The 18862-nt window shown below is 46.9% G+C and overlaps 1 protein-coding gene and 1 long non-coding RNA gene across 2 annotated transcripts; both read left to right on the top strand.

The window, feature by feature from the left end:
* The first annotated feature begins 2190 nt into the window (after positions 1–2190).
* LOC135418337 (uncharacterized) lies at positions 2191–6309 on the top strand. The gene is made up of 4 exons (XR_010432392.1): positions 2191–2611; positions 4068–4112; positions 5900–5941; positions 6294–6309. It is a non-coding gene; the product is annotated as an uncharacterized LOC135418337 (long non-coding RNA).
* Positions 6310–6552: 243 nt separating this feature from the next.
* On the top strand, positions 6553–18350 carry LOC135418335 (deleted in malignant brain tumors 1 protein-like). Its single transcript, XM_064663601.1, has 14 exons — positions 6553–6858; positions 7221–7250; positions 7661–7705; positions 8419–8572; positions 8776–8990; positions 10375–10419; positions 11150–11303; positions 11507–11721; positions 12440–12484; positions 13224–13374; positions 13676–13887; positions 14155–14327; positions 14987–15375; positions 16036–18350. The coding sequence occupies exons 1-14, from the start codon at positions 6657–6659 to the stop codon at positions 16319–16321; spliced, it is 2316 nt and encodes a 771-aa protein (XP_064519671.1). The 5' UTR covers positions 6553–6656; the 3' UTR covers positions 16322–18350.
* Positions 18351–18862: the final 512 nt, after the last annotated feature.

Below are 18862 nucleotides of genomic sequence, written 5' to 3'. Positions count from 1 at the left end.
AGGTGTTATTTAAGTTGTCAGTGCTTCTTGCTGTCAAATTCTATTTTAATTGGCAATGAAATTATATTTCTGTAAGTTGATTCTGTTTTCTGTGTGACAGTGATTTCCCAGGCCTTATCTCAACCCATCTTTTTCACCTTATTTTCTCCTCCTGTGCCGTGTTGAGGAGGAGGAGTGAGAGAGGGGCCAGGTGGGTGTCTTGCAGCCAGCCAAGGTCAATCCACCACACTTTCTTTTTATCCAGGGACAGAAGAACTGGAATGCTGGGCTCCATGCCAAGAATGCCAGTCCTGGCCATGCAGTGATCCTTGCCACTGGGGTCTGTGTGGACCAGCATCCTGAGCTTCACTCAGCCTTTCTGTTTGGAGTTGCCTCACCTCTTCTCTTTTTACATTCAAATATTAACAGTTTTTGTTGAGTTTTTAGTGTTTTTAATCTGGTTTTGCTTTTCTTTCATCTCTTGGGGTATGCAACAGCTGCTCCAACTTGTTTACCAAGCCACATCCCTTACTTCCTTCAGTCCCTCTGAATGACCACTTCCTCCACCTGCCTTGCCATGAGAAGGAAAGTCTACCCGTGTTTACAAAGTCAACAAACTGTTTGCATGTCTAACAAACTAATCCTTTCATTTTTTCTCCCTTCTCACAATGGAGTCTGTGCTTCCTTTCTCCTTTTGATCTTCTTTTGGGTCTCCTCTGCTGTGTGAGCTTGAGTTTGGGTGCTGGCTGTCCAAGGCAGTTGTATTGCATGTTTCATGAGGCACAAGAAATGTGTTTCTGGGTTTCTGAGAAGTATTATGTCTACCAATCAGTAATAAATCCAAACCCATCCAAAAATAAGAACAGGAACAACCATCATGTCAAACTTTTGTCGTCTAGGAGTTTTTGCACACTTTTTCTATAAAAGAAAATGTAGAATTCTGTGTTAGAGAAATAACTAATGCCCTGAGACACTTTGAAGGTTGATTGATTGACTGATTGAAGATAATCCTACTTTGAACCAGGGGTTGGACCAAACAGCCTCTGGAGGTCCCTTCCAGGCTAAATATTTCTGTGATTCTGTGGTTTTCTATATTGTTAAAGCACTGCCAAATTTAGCAGTGCTGTGCAAATGTAGGTTCTTTGATGGGCGCTTGGATCCACCAAAACCCAACCATGATAATTTCTCTTTGTAAAAATCCACTGTAAAGTTCCTTTGGATGCCATTATTTAACTATTACCTTAAATATGTGGTAAATCCCAGTGGGAAGACTGTGTCAAGGGATCTGTAATGCTATTAAGGGCTTCAGAAAGAGAGAATTTGGGATAATTTTTCCTTTATTTTCTATACTTGCCCTTATCCCCAGACTTATACTCCTTGTTCTCCGGGAAGGGTTGTACCATTGAACAATGATCAGTGTATGACCACTGAATTTTGGCTTGAATTTGAAACAAAAGTCAAAATGCTACTTTGGGGGTTTCAGATTTGCTGTAGACAGCTTGTAGAGCTTAAACATACTGAGCCTTGCTGCCCTGGTGATGATCCTTCAGAGCACACTGAAGGATGAACAGGGGGAGGTCAGAAAAAGATGAGGATACTCACTTTTACTGCATGTTTTTGTGACATCTGTTAGGACAGAAATATGCATAAATGCAGTCTGGGGGAATTCAAGGAAACTCAGCATTCTAGCTCCAAATTCTTCTACCTCTAGAAAGTTGGTAAGTAACTAATATTTGAGAAATTCATGATGGTAAGTTGGGTGTGATAAAAGGACAAGAGGGAATGGTGTGAGATTGTGCCAGGGGATGTTTAGGTTGGATACTAGGAAAAATTCCTTCACAAAAGAGTTGTCAAGCATTGGAACAGGATGCCAAGAGAACCAGTGGAATCACCATCCCTGGAAGTGTTAAAAAATCATGTGGGTGTGGCACTTGGGGGATACGGTGTCGGTGTTGACAGTGGGACTCAATGACCTTGGAGGCCTTGTCCAACCTTAATGATTTGACTCAGTCCCTGAAACTGCACCTTCACAACAGCGTTAAGGGACTGAAGACATGATGGTTGTCTCTGTCTGATGCCCTCCCAGCAGAGGGTGGCTGTACCAGAGCCCAGGCCAGTATGAAGGGTCTCCATAAGCCCCTCAGTTGTTTCCCACCACGTTCTTACCCTTCCACATGTGCAGTCCCAAAAAGGAAAGCTCTTCTACACTGCCTTAAAAAGCAGCTTTGGCTCAGATTCAACTCAAACCTAAGAGCAAGAAAGGGACGTGTTACATAACCGACCACAACTGAACTTCACAGCCAGAGAGGGATGGGAGAGAAAAACAGCAGCTACTGCAACCACTTTTGATCTCTGCTGCCCCTGAATCAGATGTCAGGTGGTGTCTTGCAGAACCAGGAAGCTATAAATCCTGATTAACAAATCAAACATGGAAGTTAGGGAAGTGAGAGCAGTGGAGAATGTGGTGTTGACCTACTAAAGTGAGAGATTGGGCTGCTGAGCTACACCCTTCAGTGTAGTCCCTGCCTATAAATTCTGGTGCCCTCCTGTACCAGGAGCTCCAAGGAGATGGCTGCCACCATGATCTTGTCTTGGATGGTGATGATAAGTCTTCAAATTCAGCTGGATGCAGGTAACAAGTCTCAATTCTGATCACCTCCGTGGCTATATTTCACCTCAGGGTAATGCTGAGATTTAAGGGTAAAAGAGGATTTACCAGCACAGCTTAGTTCTTTTGAAAACCGTGAACAGGTAAAAGTTATGAGTCGAGCAAATCAATTTTATAGAAACTGCTTAATGAATTTAATTTTTTCTCACCATTTTTGTAAAGAGCCCAGTAAAATAAAATCAAATGAATATACTGTAAAGCCAATGATATAAATTTCCAATTCTTTATACTGGGGTAATGGATTTAAAGACTAATAAGTATTTTCTGGACTAAAGATACGTTTATTTTAAAGAGGTGCACTTTGAACCACGGAATTGGTATTTGATTAGATACATTGGTATGACCAACACATTGGTGTTTAATAACAGAGTGCCCCAGATGAAAGAAGTATGGACATGTCCCTATGCTATCATTGTTGTAGTTACTAGAATATAATAGGAATTACTGTATTTTTTTTTTTTAATTCTAATTTCCCACAGGCTAATTCCTCTTACAAGTGTAATTTGATTTGCTTACAGTGGCATTGGGGGATCTGATGGTAAGGAGGATGTTTCCAACAGGGTAAAATAGTCTTTCTGTGTTCAAAACACACTTTCCCATTTTTCAGGTGAGGCTTCCCTGGCTGAGCAGAGTGCCAGCATGGTGCTGGGAGAGACAAGGCATTTCTTTTTAAGCAGCTGCTGTTGCATTCTTTATACAGGAGGGTAGGATGGAAAAACATCAAAGGTGTTGGCACAGCTACTGTCTTTCCATCCCTTCCTCTTCCAGGTGTAAAATTCTGGAATGAACTTGGCTTGGACTAATGAACGAAAAACAAAAACCTGCTTTCCCTTTCTGTGCTCCCGCATACACGGTGGAAAGAAATAACCATTCAAGGCTATTTCCTCAAGTTTTTAATGCCCTTGTTATTTACTCCTTCCAAAAATATTTGAGGTGCAATTAGTAATGCTGAAAACTAAGCTGGGATGTTGATGTTCAGCTGGAAAATATTGAGTTACCGTTTAATCCTTTCATTACCATCTAATTAATTCAGGGTTAAAGCCTTGCATGCATGAGGAGCAGTGTGGTGGGATGCATTGTAAAGTACCCTAATAACTGAAAACATGACACACGTCCCTGTTAGGCTCTTCTGCACCCAGAAATCACTTTAAATAAATAAACTGTGAGTTTGAGAGACAATAAGTTTTATGATACATGATATTAACCAGTGAGGGCATATTCCCACCTATCAGGTTGTCCATAGAGAAGGATTTTTATCATCACCTAACCCACTCCCTTGAAAAACATCTGACATCCCTTTGCCAATGCCACCAGGGGTTCCTGTGCGTGCAAACTTCTCGCCCTTATTACTTAATTCATGTAATGTTCTTCAATTTTTTGTTGTTGTTGTTGTTTTTGCTTGTGTTGACACTGTCTGCAGCTTGGACAACAGGAGATGCTGAACCAGAAGGGCCTCTAACAACAGGTAATTTTAAAATTATATAAAAGTGCACATTTTTTATAGAATTGGCATTGCTAAATATTCTCTCCAGGCTGATGCTTGCATCTGAGAATTGTTCTAGTTTAGTTGTAGCCGATGTAGCCAACCCACCAGCTTAGTCAGGGGCTCAGTATCCTTCAGACTGGGCTCCCATGTCTGAATGCACCCATACAGAATCTATATGGTAGTACACACGTGCACTTAAAATGCAGCATATAAGTGAATGTGTGTCCCTCTTCTCAGAGAAGGAATGAGAGCCATCACTGCAATGAAAAGCTTGATTAAGTCAGTCCTTGGGCTAAAACCTTGGGATCACAATGCCACGTTAAAAAACAGAACCTGTATAAATGCAGCAGTTTCTGAGTATCTGAAAGCCCAGAGCAAAGTTATCCACAGTTTGCACAGACAAATTTTGACTGAAGGTATGTTTGTAGACCATTTTCCAATGACCTATACAGAGACAGAGCAGCACTCACATGAAATGCCCTTATTAATTTGGATTATGTTTATAAATTTTGATATGTTTGGTGCTGTCACCTGATCACAGAAGCACTAGGAAGGAGATCACCTTTCCCCGGGTGTCAGAGCCCTGTCCTACGGGACGCCCTCGATCTCTCAGTGCCACCTGGAGGCTTTCCATCAGCTGTACAGGAGCCTTAGCAAGGAAAACCCTTCTTTGACCGAGTTACTGACTCCAGCGGCAGTCAGCAGCACGGTATTGATGAAATCAGTGCTGTTGGGAGCGGAAGGGAATGAGAGAAGCTTAGATGCAGTGGGAACGTGAGCAGAACCTGTGACAGGGAGCTTTTGGATATGCAGCCTTCCTTGTCACTGGCCTCGCTCTGACCATCTCCCCGGATATTTTGTGTCACTCTCATTTCTGTTAGGATTTTTGTCCTTCTTTGGTTTGGAAAAAGGGAGGGAGAGGCAGTTGTTCACAGCCTATTCCCATGCCAGTAGCAGAGCCATCAGCTTCTGATCAGATCAGGTGAAACCAGCAGAGAGAATCAGAGAATTGTTTAAGTTTGAAAACACCTCTTGGATCATGGAGTCCAGCCAGTAACCCTGCACTGCCAAGCCCATCACTAAGCCATGGCCCACACATTTACACCTATACATCTTTTACATGTCTTTTAAATCCCTTCAGGGACAGTGACCCCACTGCTGCCCTGGACAGCCTGTTCCAGGGCTTGACAACCTTTTCCATGATTACATTTTCCCTGATCTCCAATCTAAACTTCCCCTGGCTCAGCTTGAGGCTATTTCCTCTTGTCCTATCACTTCTTACTTCGGAGAAGGGACTGACCCCCACCTGGCTACAATCTCCTCCCAGGTAGTTATAAAGAGCAATAAGGTCCCCCTCCTGAGCCTTCTCTTCTCTAGGCTGAGCCCCTCCATCTCCCTTGGGTGGATCCCATCCACCCCCATAGATTTGTGGGTGTCCCTGACAATTACCTCTTGGATTTTGGGGGCTTCATTCTGCTCCCCATCCCTGTCTTCCAGCTCAGGGGGCTGGGTACCCTGAGAAAACTGGTCTGACTTCAGGGGCACTTGGCACTCTCCGGGCCAGTTGCAGGTTTTTGGTGGGTTCACAATGAGATTTGATTGCTAATGGAAGGAAAACCTGTGATTTACTTAAATAAAATCTCCTAGATCTAAAATTTGCTGGCCACTAATTCCTGGAGACTGAAACAGGGTTTGAAGAAGTTTCATACTATATTTGCCTTTTTGGCCTTCACATATGATATCATCCATGTTTTTTTCTTCTCTAGAAGAAGCACTACATCCCCCGACAACACCTGACCCCGTGAGTTGTAAGTAGAATTTACCAGATTATTACTTCACATGATAGTGATAGCTTTATGTTTTTATCATAGTATTTATTCTTGGGAACAAATTATGATGATGAAAAAGCTCATGCTTGCCCTAGGGTGGGACCAGGGATGTATGCAAAAAGTAAATTATCCGGGAGCCAGGAACTCAGGGATGGCTCTGCCCTCCAGCAACCAGCCTCCTTGCTAGAAATAAAAAGATCTATCACTTGTGCCCTTCACTGGGAACGTGACTCGCTGGGGAAAGGGTAGAGAGCACTGACAACTTCCAGAAAATTTGTCCTAATTCGTTTGCTCTCTTTGTGTTTTTTTCCCTGCTTGTTCTTCTCCACAGTTCCAGTTCCAGATGATGGTGAGTGTGTCTGCCAAGGCCCTTCTGGTGGCCCTGGGCACAGGGATGGGACCTGCTGCTGGCCCAGCCCGTCTGTCCCTCAGCATGGGAGACCAAGCAGGGGCTGCCAGCCCTGAGCTGTGCTGTGGGTGCAGATGGGTGCCCAGAGAGGACGTGGGAGCCTGTGCTCTCCTGTCCAATGCCACTGCCTGAGCCCAGAGCGCTGCTGGGCTGACACAGGGGTTTGTGTCTCTCCAAGAGCCGAGGTCTAGGCTGAGGCTGAGTGGTGGGCCGAACCGCTGCGCAGGCAACGTGGAAATCCAGTTCCTTGGAAGCTGGGAGAAGGTGTGTGGATACCTGTGGAACATGGAAGATGCTGAGGTTGTGTGCAGGCAGCTTGGCTGCGGATCACCCCTTGGAGTGATGCACAATTTCCCTTCGAGCGACTCATACCCGTACTTCATCACGGAGGTGAATTGTGCAGGGTATGAAGACAATTTGTTGCAGTGCCCCTACAGCTACCAGTACTATGTCTGTCATCATGGAGATGCTTCTGTCATATGCTCAGGTGGGTTTTTGTGTTTTGGGGGCAGTTTCCTGAAGAAAACCCACGTGGTGTTTGTGTGAGGCTGGGTGAAGCCTGTCCAACCCTTGCTCTGTGCTCTGCAGGGCAGCAGGGGATCATAGGTCCACATCCCTGATGCAGGGGCCCATGTTTCAGAGGGAGCACTCTTCTGCACTTGTAGACTGTGCTCAGGATGTCTGGGATTTTGCAGACTGCTCCTGTGCAGACTGAGGAGGATGATGGGTTTTAGCCAGGCCATCCTCCCCATGGATCCCTTCGTAGCTCTCCATGAGATTATAGTACATACTCTGAGAGGAGATGAGGAATCTGAGTGCCTCACACCCTCTGGTTTTCTCTCTTTGCAGACTCAGGACTAACAGTGCCTCGACGAGCAGGTAACCATAGATTTCTATTTATATACTACTTTTCCGTGGGTTGTTCTGCCTCTGGGACGCTCTGGGTTCATCAGAGCAGAAGACCCAAATGTGGGCTGCACTTACAGACCCAGGATAACATCCCTGATGCTCAGGGTGATGTGAGATTGCTTGGGATCCTTTGTGACTGAGCAGCCACTTCTTCAGGGGGAGAGGTTTTGCACTGGTCTTCATGGTGCCACAGTGGGGATGCCCTTGAGCAGGTGCTGGGGCAGATGACACTGCAGCTGCTCAGTCCTGCCTCATTACAGTGACCACTGTGGCTTTCGGGTTTCACTGTCCTGGGGTTCCCCTTGGATAGGGGGGTCTCCCAACAGGGTGATCCTCTTAGGCAAAGCACTGCACTCTCACTTCCTGCTCTCTCCCTGCAGTGAGAGCTATCTTCAGCGTGACGCCCCCCATGCCATGGACCACAGGTATGTCCAGAGGGGTTATGGGGTCTGACTAGCTTCTGCCTTCACAGAATTACAGGATGGTTGAGGTTGGAAGGGACTTCTGGAGTAATGGGGTCCTAAGCCCTGGCTAAAGCAGGGTTGCCTGGAGCTGATTGCTCAAGGCCATGATCAGGTGGCTTTTGGCTATCTCCTAGGATGGAGAGTCCACCACCTCTGTGGGCAACCTGTGCCTGTGCTCAGTCACCCTCCCAGTGAAAAAGTGTTTCCTGATGTTCAGAAGGAACCTTCTGTGTTTGTGCCATGAGCTCTTGTCCCCTCTCTGGGCAGCACTGGAAGGACCCTGGCTTTAGGACAGGGCTGACTGCCAGCAGGGTTTTCTTCTTGGACAAAATGCTGCTCACTCACCTGCTGAGTTCTCCCCGCAGCACCTCATAGTTCCAGCTCCATCTCCCCCAGTGTCACTGACCACATTTAGGTCCAGAGGGGTTAAGGGGTCTGCTTATCTCCTGTCCCAGGTGTCCTGTTGGATGGCCAACCCCAGAGATTGGGGTTACTGCACAGGCCGAGCACAAGCCGTGCTCTGGTTGGGGGGCCACCAGGATGATGGTTTGGGGTGGTGGCACGTGCCCAGGAGGGAGGGTCTGTGTGGGGCTGTGGCAGAGCCTCCTTGGTGGGACCTTTCTCTGAGGGCTCCAGGCGATGGGATGCCAAGAGATCTCTGCTCCTCTCCACAGGGACAGGCTCCTGTGGTGGCTTACTGCAGGGTCTGTGGGGCTCCATCGAGAGCCCGGGCTACCCCAACTCCTACCCCAACAACGCCCGCTGCGTGTGGCGCATTCAGCTGTGGGACCCGGCCCGCAGAGTGGAGCTCCGCTTTTCGGATGTGGAGTGAGTCCTGGGCAGGGGGGGCTGGCTGTGGGCTCAGGGGCGGCTTTGTGCCCACCTCGGGGCCTTGGCTGCTGTGCCCGAGCCCTGGGGCGAGGTGGGGATGGGCTGGGGTGGCTGGGCCCTGCAGCTCCAGCCGGGGCTCAGGGCTCGTGCCGGGAGGCGGCACAGCCTGCAGTGCCCACACAGCCCCCTGTCCCCGCCAGGCTGGAAGGCAGCAACTGCTCCTACGATGCCATCGAGGTGTTCGACGGTGGGCCCCTTGGGGGGCCGCTCCTGGGCACTGTTTGCACCAACACCTCTCGAGTCTTCACGTCCTCCGGGCACCAGCTCACCGTCCTGTTTCACAGTGACTTCAGCATCACCAGCAGAGGTTTCCTGGCCTACTACTCCTCATTTCTTGCCTTCAACAGCACCACAGGTAAGGCCTGAGCTCTCCTGTACCCTTTGGCAGGGCAGAAGATGAGAGACTCTCTTAAAGGGCTTCTGATGGCTCCTGACACCTGTGGGCATCCAGACCCCATGGGCCAACTGATGGGCATCATTGCTTGGGGGCATCTTTTTGGACAGCACGACCATGAGGCTACTGCCAGACACTGTTTCTTTGCCTGGTGGGCAGGGATGGGGCTTTCTCCACCCCCCCCCCCCAGTGCTGCCACTGAGCCATCCTCTGTTTTTTGGTCCTGGCGCTCTCATTGCTGCAGAGACCAATGCTCCTGCTCATGCTTAACCACTTGTTTTCCCAAACCCAAGAGGGCTGATGCGCTCAGATGCAGTGCAGTGAACTCCTTGTGGCAGCTGTGTGGAGGAGCAAGTGTGGCTGCTGCTCTCTGTCTGCAGCACCAGCAGCTCCAGCTCCACTCCCCCCGTGTCACTGAGCTCAGGTGGGGCAGCAGGGCTGGAGGGGTCTGGCCACCTCCTGTCCCTGCTGGGGTCACAGAGTCCCAGGCTGGCTGAGGTTGCTCTTGCTGGGTCCCACCAGGTGACAGTGTTGACTGTGGGGTTTGTGTTCCTGTATCCCTGGATTTGCTATGGGGAGGGATGACCTGCCCTGGTCTCCTGGTCTTGGGTAAAATGCTGTGCTCTCACTTGCTGCTCTCTCCCTACAGCATGAAGTAGTTCCAGCTGGACTCCCCCTGTGTCTCTGAGCATCATTAAGTGTGGAGGCGTTTGGGGGTCTGGTTGTTTCTTGGCCTTACAATCACAGCATGGCTGAGGTTGGAAGAGACCTCTGGAAGTCATCCAGCTCAACAGCCCCTGCTAACCCATTGCTGGCTCCATCTGAACTTGGTGCTCACCAGGACCTGTTCTGGAGAGTTGTTCCCCAGATGGGTGGCCCTCAGTGCCTGCTGGTGTGTGGGGTTGTTCTTTCCCAGGAGCAGCACTTGGCACCTGTCCTTCTTGTCCTGAATGATGTTCCTGTCAGGCCATTTCTCCAGCCTGTTGAGGTCCCTCTGGATGGCAGCAGAACCTTCTGCTTGACCAGCCACTCTTCTCAGTTTGGTGGCATAAGCAAACTTGTTGAGAGTCTGCTCTGTCCCATCACCCCAACAATTAACAATCAAGAAAGATGATGGAGGCCCTGCTGATGGGAGCTCTTGCACATGCAGAACACAAGCTGCACTCTGGGCTGGTGGGATGGAGAGGGAAGGCTTGGAGGTGCAGCCACGCAGGGACCGACCATGATCCAGGTGGTGACTGTGGGTTCTGTGTTTCAGTGTCCCTTTAGGGGTGGGGTCACTCCCAGACAAACTGTTCCTTTTAGGCAAAATGCTGAGTGTTCACCTGCTGCTCTCTCCCTCCAGAACCAGGTAATTCCAGCTGGGTGACCACAGGGACAGCGACCTCAGGTAGGTTCAGAGGACTGGGGGCAGGAGTAGTCAGACCCCTGGGGTTATGGATCACATAAATCACAGGAGGATTAATGTTGGAAAGAATTTCCAGAGGTCATCTGATCCAGTCCACCTGCTAAAGCCAGGTCCCCCAAAGCTTGCTGCCTAGGAGTGTGTCCAGGAGTCTTTTGGCTGAATCCAACATGGAGAGTCCACCACCTCTGTGGGCAACCTGTGCCTGTGCTCAGTCACCCTCCCAGTGAAAAAGTGTTTCCTCATGTTCAGAAGGAACCTTCTGTGCTTCACTCTGTGCCATGAGCTCTTGTCCCCTCTCTGGGCGGCACTGGAAGGACCCTGGCTTTAGGACAGGGCTGACTGCCAGCTGAGTTTTACTCTTAGGCAAAAGGCTGCTCACTCACCTGCAGAGTTCTCCCCGCAGCACCCCACAGTTCCAGCTCCATCTCCTCCAGTGTCATTGACCACATTTAGGTCCAGAGGGGTTAAGGGGTCTGCTTATCTCCTGCCCCAGGTGTGCTGTTGGATGGCCAACCCCAGAGATTGGGGTTACTGCACAGGCCGAGCACAAGCCGTGCTCTGGTTGGGGGGACACCAGGATGATGGTTTGGGGTGGTGGCCCATGCCCAGGAGGGAGGGTCTGTGTGGGGCTGTGGCAGAGCCTCCTTGGTGGGACCTTTCTCTGAGGGCTCCAGGCGATGGGATGCCAAGAGATCTCTGCTCCTCTCCGCAGGGACAGGCTCCTGTGGTGGCTTCCTGCAGGGTCTGTGGGGCTCCATCGAGAGCCCGGGCTACCCCAACTCCTACCCCAACAACGCCCGCTGCGTGTGGCGCATTCAGCTGTGGGACCCGGCCCGCAGAGTGGAGCTCCGCTTTTCGGATGTGGAGTGAGTCCTGGGCAGGGGGGGCTGGCTGTGGGCTCAGGGGCGGCTTTGTGCCCACTGCAGGGCCTTGGCTGCTGTGCCCGAGCCCTGGGGCGAGGTGGGGATGGGCTGGGGTGGCTGGGCCCTGCAGCTCCAGCCGGGGCTCAGGGCTCGTGCCGGGAGGCGGCACAGCCTGCGGTGCCCACACAGCCCCCTGTCCCCGCCAGGCTGGAAGGCAGCAACTGCTCCTACGATGCCATCGAGGTGTTCGACGGTGGGCCCCTTGGGGGGCCGCTCCTGGGCACTGTTTGCACCAACACCTCTCGAGTCTTCACGTCCTCCGGGCACCAGCTCACCGTCCTGTTTCACAGTGACTTCAGCATCACCAGCAGAGGTTTCCTGGCCTACTACTCCTCATTTCTTGCCTTCAACAGCACCGCAGGTAAGGCCTGAGCTCTCCTGTACCCTTTGGCAGGGCAGAAGATGAGAGACTCTCTTAAAGGGCTTCTGATGGCTCCTGACACCTGTGGGCATCCAGACCCCATGGGCCAACTGATGGGCATCACTGCTTGAGGGCATCTTTTTGGACAGCACGACCATGAGACTACTGCCAGACACTGTTTCTTTGCCTGGTGGGCAGGGATGGGGCTTTCTCCACACCCCCCCCCCCAGTGCTGCCACTGAGCCATCCTCTGTTTTTTGGGCCTATACTGAAGGCAGAGCAGTTACTTGGTCCTGGCACTCTCATTGCTGCAGAGACCAATGCTCCTGCTCATGCTTAACCACTTGTTTTCCCAAACCCAAGAGGGCTGATGCGCTCAGATGCAGTGCAGTGAACTCCTTGTGGCAGCTGTGGAGGAGCAAGTGTGGCTGCTGCTCTGTGTCTGCAGCACCAGCAGCTCCAGCTCCACTCCCCCCATGTCACTGAGCTCAGGTGGGGCAGCAGGGCTGGAGGGGTCTGGTCACCTCCTGTCCCTGCTGAGGGTCACAGAGTCCCAGGCTGGCTGAGGTTGCTCTTGCTGGGTCCCACCAGGTGACAGTGTTGACTGTGGGGTTTGTGTTCCTGTATCCCTGGATTTGCTTTGGGGAGGGATGACCTACCCTGGTCTCCTGGTCTTGGATAAAATGCTGTGCTCTCACTTGCTGCTCTCTCCCTACAGCGCCAGGTACTTCCAACTGGAAAACTACTGTGACATCAACCTCAGGTAGGTTCGGGGGACTTGTGGCAGGAGTAAATAGACCTCTTCAGTTATGGTTCAGAGGGTGATTGGTGTTGGAGGGAATTTCCAGCGGTCATCTGGTCTATCCCACCTCCTAAAGCCATGTCACCTGGAGCTGGCTGCCTAAATCCATGTCCAGATGTTTTTTGGCTGTATTCAAGCATGGAGAGTTGACCACCTCTGAGGGCAACATGTGCATGTGCTCAGTCAGTCTTACAGTGAAACAGTGTCTCCTGATCTTCAGGCAGAACATATAAGGAACATCTAATGGGGGTCCCCAGAGGAAAAGGCTCACGTTCACATAATGAACGTTGGACCAGTGAGAGAAGGGTCTTCAATGTTTGCTAGAAATTTAAAATAAAAATTTAAAGTCCCTTAGACCAGAGTAGGTGTCTTGTGCATTCTTTAGGTTAAAAGAAATAAATGTGTATTTTGTTTTCTAATTTGGAATATAATTTAAAAGATGTTGTCCATTTACACGTTTCTTTTTTCTAGGAATAGTTTGAGCTTGCACTTGAAAGTATCCTAGAAATCCTTGACTTCATTTTACTACTAGACTTTTTTTTAGATCTTGATTCCCCTGACATTTGATTAAGCTGCAACTGATCTGTATATAAATCATACAATTTTTTGAATTTTAGACATAAACTCCATGTAGGCATATTCCAAAAGCAACTTTAAATGGTGTATACATATCTTTTCCTTCTCATATTTTTCTCTGCAGAAGATTACTCTTGTGGTGGCTTGCTTTCCTCTTCATCTGGTAGATTACAGAGTCCATTTTACCCCCAAAATTATCCAAACAATGCCAACTGTGTGTGGGAAATAGAAGTAAAGAGCAACTTCCTTGTCACACTTAGATTTGAAGATATTCAGTAAGTAAGAATTTATTACTTGGGAAGATGAAGGTATGGGACTGACAACTTGGACTTACTAAGCAAAGACCTACTTGATTTCAAGGATCTTTTTCATTTTAAGTACATCTGAGATAAGAAATGTGTTCATTTTTGTTTGTTTAGTCAAAAATGTGGCTGGCACCTAATGAGACCTAAATTTCTATCTCAAATATTTGATAGTGACATCAGTAAAATGCACTCTTCTGCTATAAATAGATAATCTGAGTGAAAAAAAAAAAAAAATTAAGCATTTAACTAAGTATTCATGTTTACTCCCCAGGATGGAAGGTGGCAGATGCCTCTCTGACTACATAGAAGTTTATGACGGGCCCCTGCACACCTCTCCTCTCCTTGGGAAGTTCTGTTCTGGTTATTATCGCACATACACGTCCTCCTCAAACCTGATGACTGTCCGATTCCACAGCAACTCTCGATACACATACAGAGGGTTTCAGGCCTACTATTACTCCACTGTAGCAGATTCAAGCACTAGTAAGTTCATCTTTAAAGCAGGAGTAAAAATTGCCTCTCGGTTATTTGCTAATTCACTGATTGTTAACCTTGTTGTACCAATTTCGCCCATTTCATGTTATTTTGAATTAGATCTGTAACATTTTCATACAGATTCAAGTATATAGTTTGGATTCTGAACTCCTTCAAGTCATATCAGCTGCTTCTTCAAAAGATATTGTTAATTTAATTCACAACTTCCAACCTTTTTTGGGACAGTTGTAACATGTTTTCTTTGCCATCCACCAGCACTGCTGTGTTTGCCAGACTACATGCATGTAGTTGTGAGCAGATACTTCCTTCAGTCCCATGGCTACTCTGCTTGGAATCTCACCCTGAATGACCCCCTTTGCACACCCAACATCACATCAGAGGCTGTTGTATTCGACATTCCGTACACTCGCTGCGGCACAGTCAGAGAGGTAGGAATGAATGTTCCAACAAAATGGGCAAATATTGGGAGGGTACAATAATTCAAACAGAAGAATTAGCTTTGAAAACCAGCACAAACTGAAAACTATACTGAGGTCTGCAGGGACTGGAAGTGTCCTCTCCCTCTCCTGAGGCATAAGGTTTGTTAGCACTTTGTAGTTCCTGCATCTGCTGCCAGGGCATTCCCTAATAGCCTGTTGTCGATCTTTTCAGGAATAAGTTGTGCAAGAAAGAAAATATTTGGTATTTTCAAGGTTCTAGGCTAAATGTGATGGTTAAAAACGTCTCAAAGCTTTCATTAAATATGACCAATCAGATTTGAAGCCAGATTTTAGCTTAAATACTGTGCTGGACCTGAACCTTTGTCTCTATAATGTTTAAAGTATTTTACAGGTTATATTTAATTCAGTTATGTCTGCATTTAATGTGAGTAATTTTCTAGTCTGATCTTGTAGGCACTGTATATCACATGGAGATTACAGACTCCTATCTTGAGGACAGAAATTACTGGATTCAAACTTTTCCATGGCAGATTTTCTGAGAAATGATGTCTTTACTGTGTGCATTGCTGTAAGGATACAGCAAAGTTTGAAAGTACAACAGGGTACATCACTACATGAATTAATTTTGCCTTTTATGCACCAAACAGGGAAACAACAACACAATCAGCTATTCCAACGTTATTAAAGGGTCCTCTTCTGGTTCTGTAATCACAAGAAACAGAAATCTTCACCTGCATGTCAACTGCAAGATGCTCGAGGACACGTGGGCACAAACCATGTACGTCGCGGACAACAACTTTGAAGTCAATGAAACTCAGTACAGCAGATATGATGTGAACCTCACGTTTTATGACTCTTCATACTTCTCACGGCCAGTGTACGACTCACCATACTATGTCCATATGAACCAGAACTTGTTCCTTCAAGCCTACCTGCACAGCTCTGATCCAAACCTGGTGCTATTCCTGGACACGTGTGTGGCATCTCCAGCTCCCCATAACTCTACGGCAGTAACCTATGATATAATCAGGAATGGGTGAGCTCTTATGCATAACAATTGCAGATAGAACTGCCTTTGAACTCCTATATCTGTGCTAATTTTCCTTCCTTTCCCTTTCCCTTTCCCTTTCCCTTTCCCTTTCCCTTTCCCTTTCCCTTTCCCTTTCCCTTTCCCTTTCCCTTTCCCTTTCCCTTTCCCTTTCCCTTTCCCTTTCCCTTTCCCTTTCCCTTTCCATTTTATTTTTAAATTTTATTCATTTAGTGGAATAGTGTGAATATAGCATACATTAAGGTCAGTTTCTAATTAATAAACAGGGCATTTGGGGTTTACTGGGGAAAAGGGGATGGATTGACCCAAAATATAACACACATACCCCACAGCTTAAAATTACAAGTAAACTGAGTGGCTACGGCTGGTTCACCATGGATTGTTATTATCCAGGAGATAACAGTGACATACCTCAGATAAGGTTAACTTACCTTCAAAATACATACAAACACCATGTATCTGGACACACAACAGCCTGAGGGGGAAGTAACATGGTTTATTTCTGCCAAAGAAGGGCATTTTGTTTTTCCTGCTTGCAGGTTTCTAACCCCAGTTTCATTATGTTTAGAAATCACTTCTCATGTGTTCTATTGCATGTAAATGACTGACTGTAGTGTGTATTCATGAGATTTTTTTTGCTCTTTTCAGGTGTGCTCGAGATTCTACCTATGCTGCATATTATTCACCCCACAAACACATCCTGCGCTTTACATTCGCGGCCTTCCAGTTTGTTTGGAGCGATCCAGTGGTTTACCTGCGGTGTGAACTGGTGGTGTGCAGGGCCTATGACTACTCTTCCAGGTGCTACCAAGGCTGTATTAACAGGCCCAAGAGAGAGGCAAGCTCTGGCCTAGAAAGTGTGATTGTTATTGCTGGCCCAATACAGCTTCGGGAACCTGGTTCTGAGAAAAGGAATGAACCTGAATCTAAATGAAACTGTCTCCTTTGACAGATAGATCTTTAAATGCCAATTGAATTCTGAAAGAAACTGTGCTGCTAGATTACCAGAAGCTCTAGAATAAACATTAGGAATATGCTTACTGATTCATGCCTGTTAATCCCACTTCACATCAGTCATCTTCATCTCCATATAACAAAAATGTTGTTTCAGCAGTTCTGTGGGGAGTCAGTTTTGTGGTCTCTAAGCTTTTGTGTTTGTTGTTTGCTGTCTTAATGGTAAAACTGAAATGTTTCAGTTGCACTTTAAGTTCTATAAACAGGTTCTATTAATATACACCTGAGCCTGGATATATGAGAGTGCAAGAAGTTGGTTAATCTTTAAGTCTGATCTAGAATGCCATTTTCTCCCCATTTTTTTTATGTTTTGGTGACAACAAGATGAGGGATCAAGTGTAACTGAATTGTCTCATCTTTCCAAGCGCTGGACTGTTTTGTCATCCAGGAAAACATGACTTCAACTCCTGTTCTATCTCATGTTTCTCAAGCATCATTTATTATTGCTGTCGGCCCCTGGCAGTTCACAGAATCATAAAATAGCCTGAGTTGGAAGGGACCCACAAGGATCATCAAGTCCAACTCCTGGCCCTGCCCAGGACACCCCAACAATCCCACCCTGTCCCTGAGATGGTTGTCCAAACAGTCCTTGAGGTCTGGCAGCCTTGGTGCTGTGCCCACTGCCCTGGGGAGCCTGGTCAGTGCCCCATCACCCTCTGGGGGAGGAACCTTATCCTGATAAAACATAAACCTTCCCTTACACAACTTCAGGCCATTCCCTTGGGTCCTGTCACTGCTCCACTGGAGAGACCAGTGTCTGTCCCTCTGCTTCCCCTCATGAGGAAGCTGCAGATCGGGACGAGATCTGCCCCTAGTTGCTGTTTTCAGTCTTGTTGGGTTTCTCTTGAAACATAAAGAGAAGAAACTAATTCCATACCAGATCCTGTAAGCCTTGATAAACACCAACTACTGATCACATTGGCAGAGTAATATGAAGAACTGAGCAATTTCCTTGCCTTGAGTAATTTCATTGCCAATTCAAGATTAAAATCCAAGCATGACAGCCTCTCTATGCTGGTGGCTCATCTCATGAAAAGAGGTGGGTTTGACAAAAAACCTCAGCACTGAAAGAAGTCAGAAGACCAGGGAAAGTTTGCAGCCCATTAACAACCCTCAAATTAACAACCTCTACAGTATAAGGTTCTCAAATCTTATCAGGGTACCTGAACCATCAGCTTACTTCTCTCAAGATGGTTATCTTGACTTTGCTAGTGAAAAATACAGCCTGGGTTGTGGAGAACACAGAGGGCTGGTTCTTGCTCCACAACAAACATGAGTTTGTTTCCCACTTTTTCAGATGTAAATTAAGATCGAGAGTCCTTTTCCATAGGGTAGTTGTGAGTGCATTACAAATGGTAATGGAGCCCACCTGTACCTGTGAGAGGTACTCAGTAAATCTCGGTGTGATGCAATGTGTGTCTTTACCCTTCAGCCAAGGGACTGCTGGAGCTGCCCTCTAATGCTTTCTGTTTTCACTGCAGTCAGTGCTAGCAAGGAAAATATTTGAACTCAAGTGCTACTGTTATACTCTCCTGAGCCTTCTCTTAAATCCTGTTTCCTATCACTTCCAATTTTTTGAGAAGCAGATAAAATTTTGCATAAAAATTTCATGGAATAATGAAACGTTTCAAATGAAGGAGGTTCTATGTAGCTAAAAATACCTGGATGATCATGCATGGCTGAAAGACAAAAATTATTCTTCCAATTGCATAAGGATCATCACATATAATATCTGAATATTTATGACAAGTTCTTGTTAAGAAAATGAGCTATTTATTTTCTATTATGGCTGATTTCCAATATAAATTATGTAATTACAAAACCAGGAAGACAATGTTTCTAGGTTGATATTTCTTGTCTTGATTCCTGAAAGTGGCTCTGCATTTGGCACTCAAAATTTTGCTGTCTTGAAGGACATCATCTCTAATACAGAGTTTTTCCAAGCAATATATTGTTTGTGTATGGGGTTCTCCTTCAAGAACAGGGGACTATCACATACCTGAGTCGTGAAAAAATCTAGGAAGGTCAAATTTGTGGTCCAGATCTGCTGTGAGATCAGCACTGCATAACAGCTTATGTCTGTGACTTACTGCCTAAGTCGGGCACTTCTGTAAAATTCATACAAATCCTAATTATAGTATTGCCATGATAGTATAATGATTGGTACAGGTTAACCTAGCACTTCACTGTCAGTCAAAATCAATTCTGGAAAACAAAAGTCCCATACCTAGGGAGTTTTTTTTGTTTGTTTAGTTTGGGGTTTTTTCTTTGCCCATAAATAATTTCAAGTGCAGGCAGTATAGCTCTTTTTTTTTTTTCTTTTGCAATACCAAAGCTCTGCTTCATGTAAGGTAGAGGTGCCAGTTTTTCAGCTTGCACTTCTGCAGGGAAAAGATAACAACTACTAGCAATAAATGAGCATTATCAGGGTTAATAATGCCTTCCTGGAGTGCAGTACTTC

This window comes from Pseudopipra pipra, chromosome 8 (genome assembly GCF_036250125.1).
Source record: "Pseudopipra pipra isolate bDixPip1 chromosome 8, bDixPip1.hap1, whole genome shotgun sequence".
Classification (NCBI taxonomy): domain Eukaryota; kingdom Metazoa; phylum Chordata; class Aves; order Passeriformes; family Pipridae; genus Pseudopipra; species Pseudopipra pipra.
The sequence above is the reverse complement of the archived record's forward strand: the minus strand, read 5'-3'. Positions and strand labels throughout refer to the sequence as shown.

Coding starts and splice junctions, on each gene's coding strand:
- LOC135418335 (XM_064663601.1), top strand. CDS start 6,657: ATGGAAGATGCTGAGGTTGTGTGCAGGCAGCTTGGCTGCGGATCACCC. Junction 8,991..10,374: donor TGCCTTCAACAGCACCACAG/GTAAGGCCTGAG, acceptor CTCTCCCTCCAG/AACCAGGTAATTCCAGCTGG. Junction 10,420..11,149: donor CACAGGGACAGCGACCTCAG/GTAGGTTCAGAG, acceptor TCCTCTCCGCAG/GGACAGGCTCCTGTGGTGGC.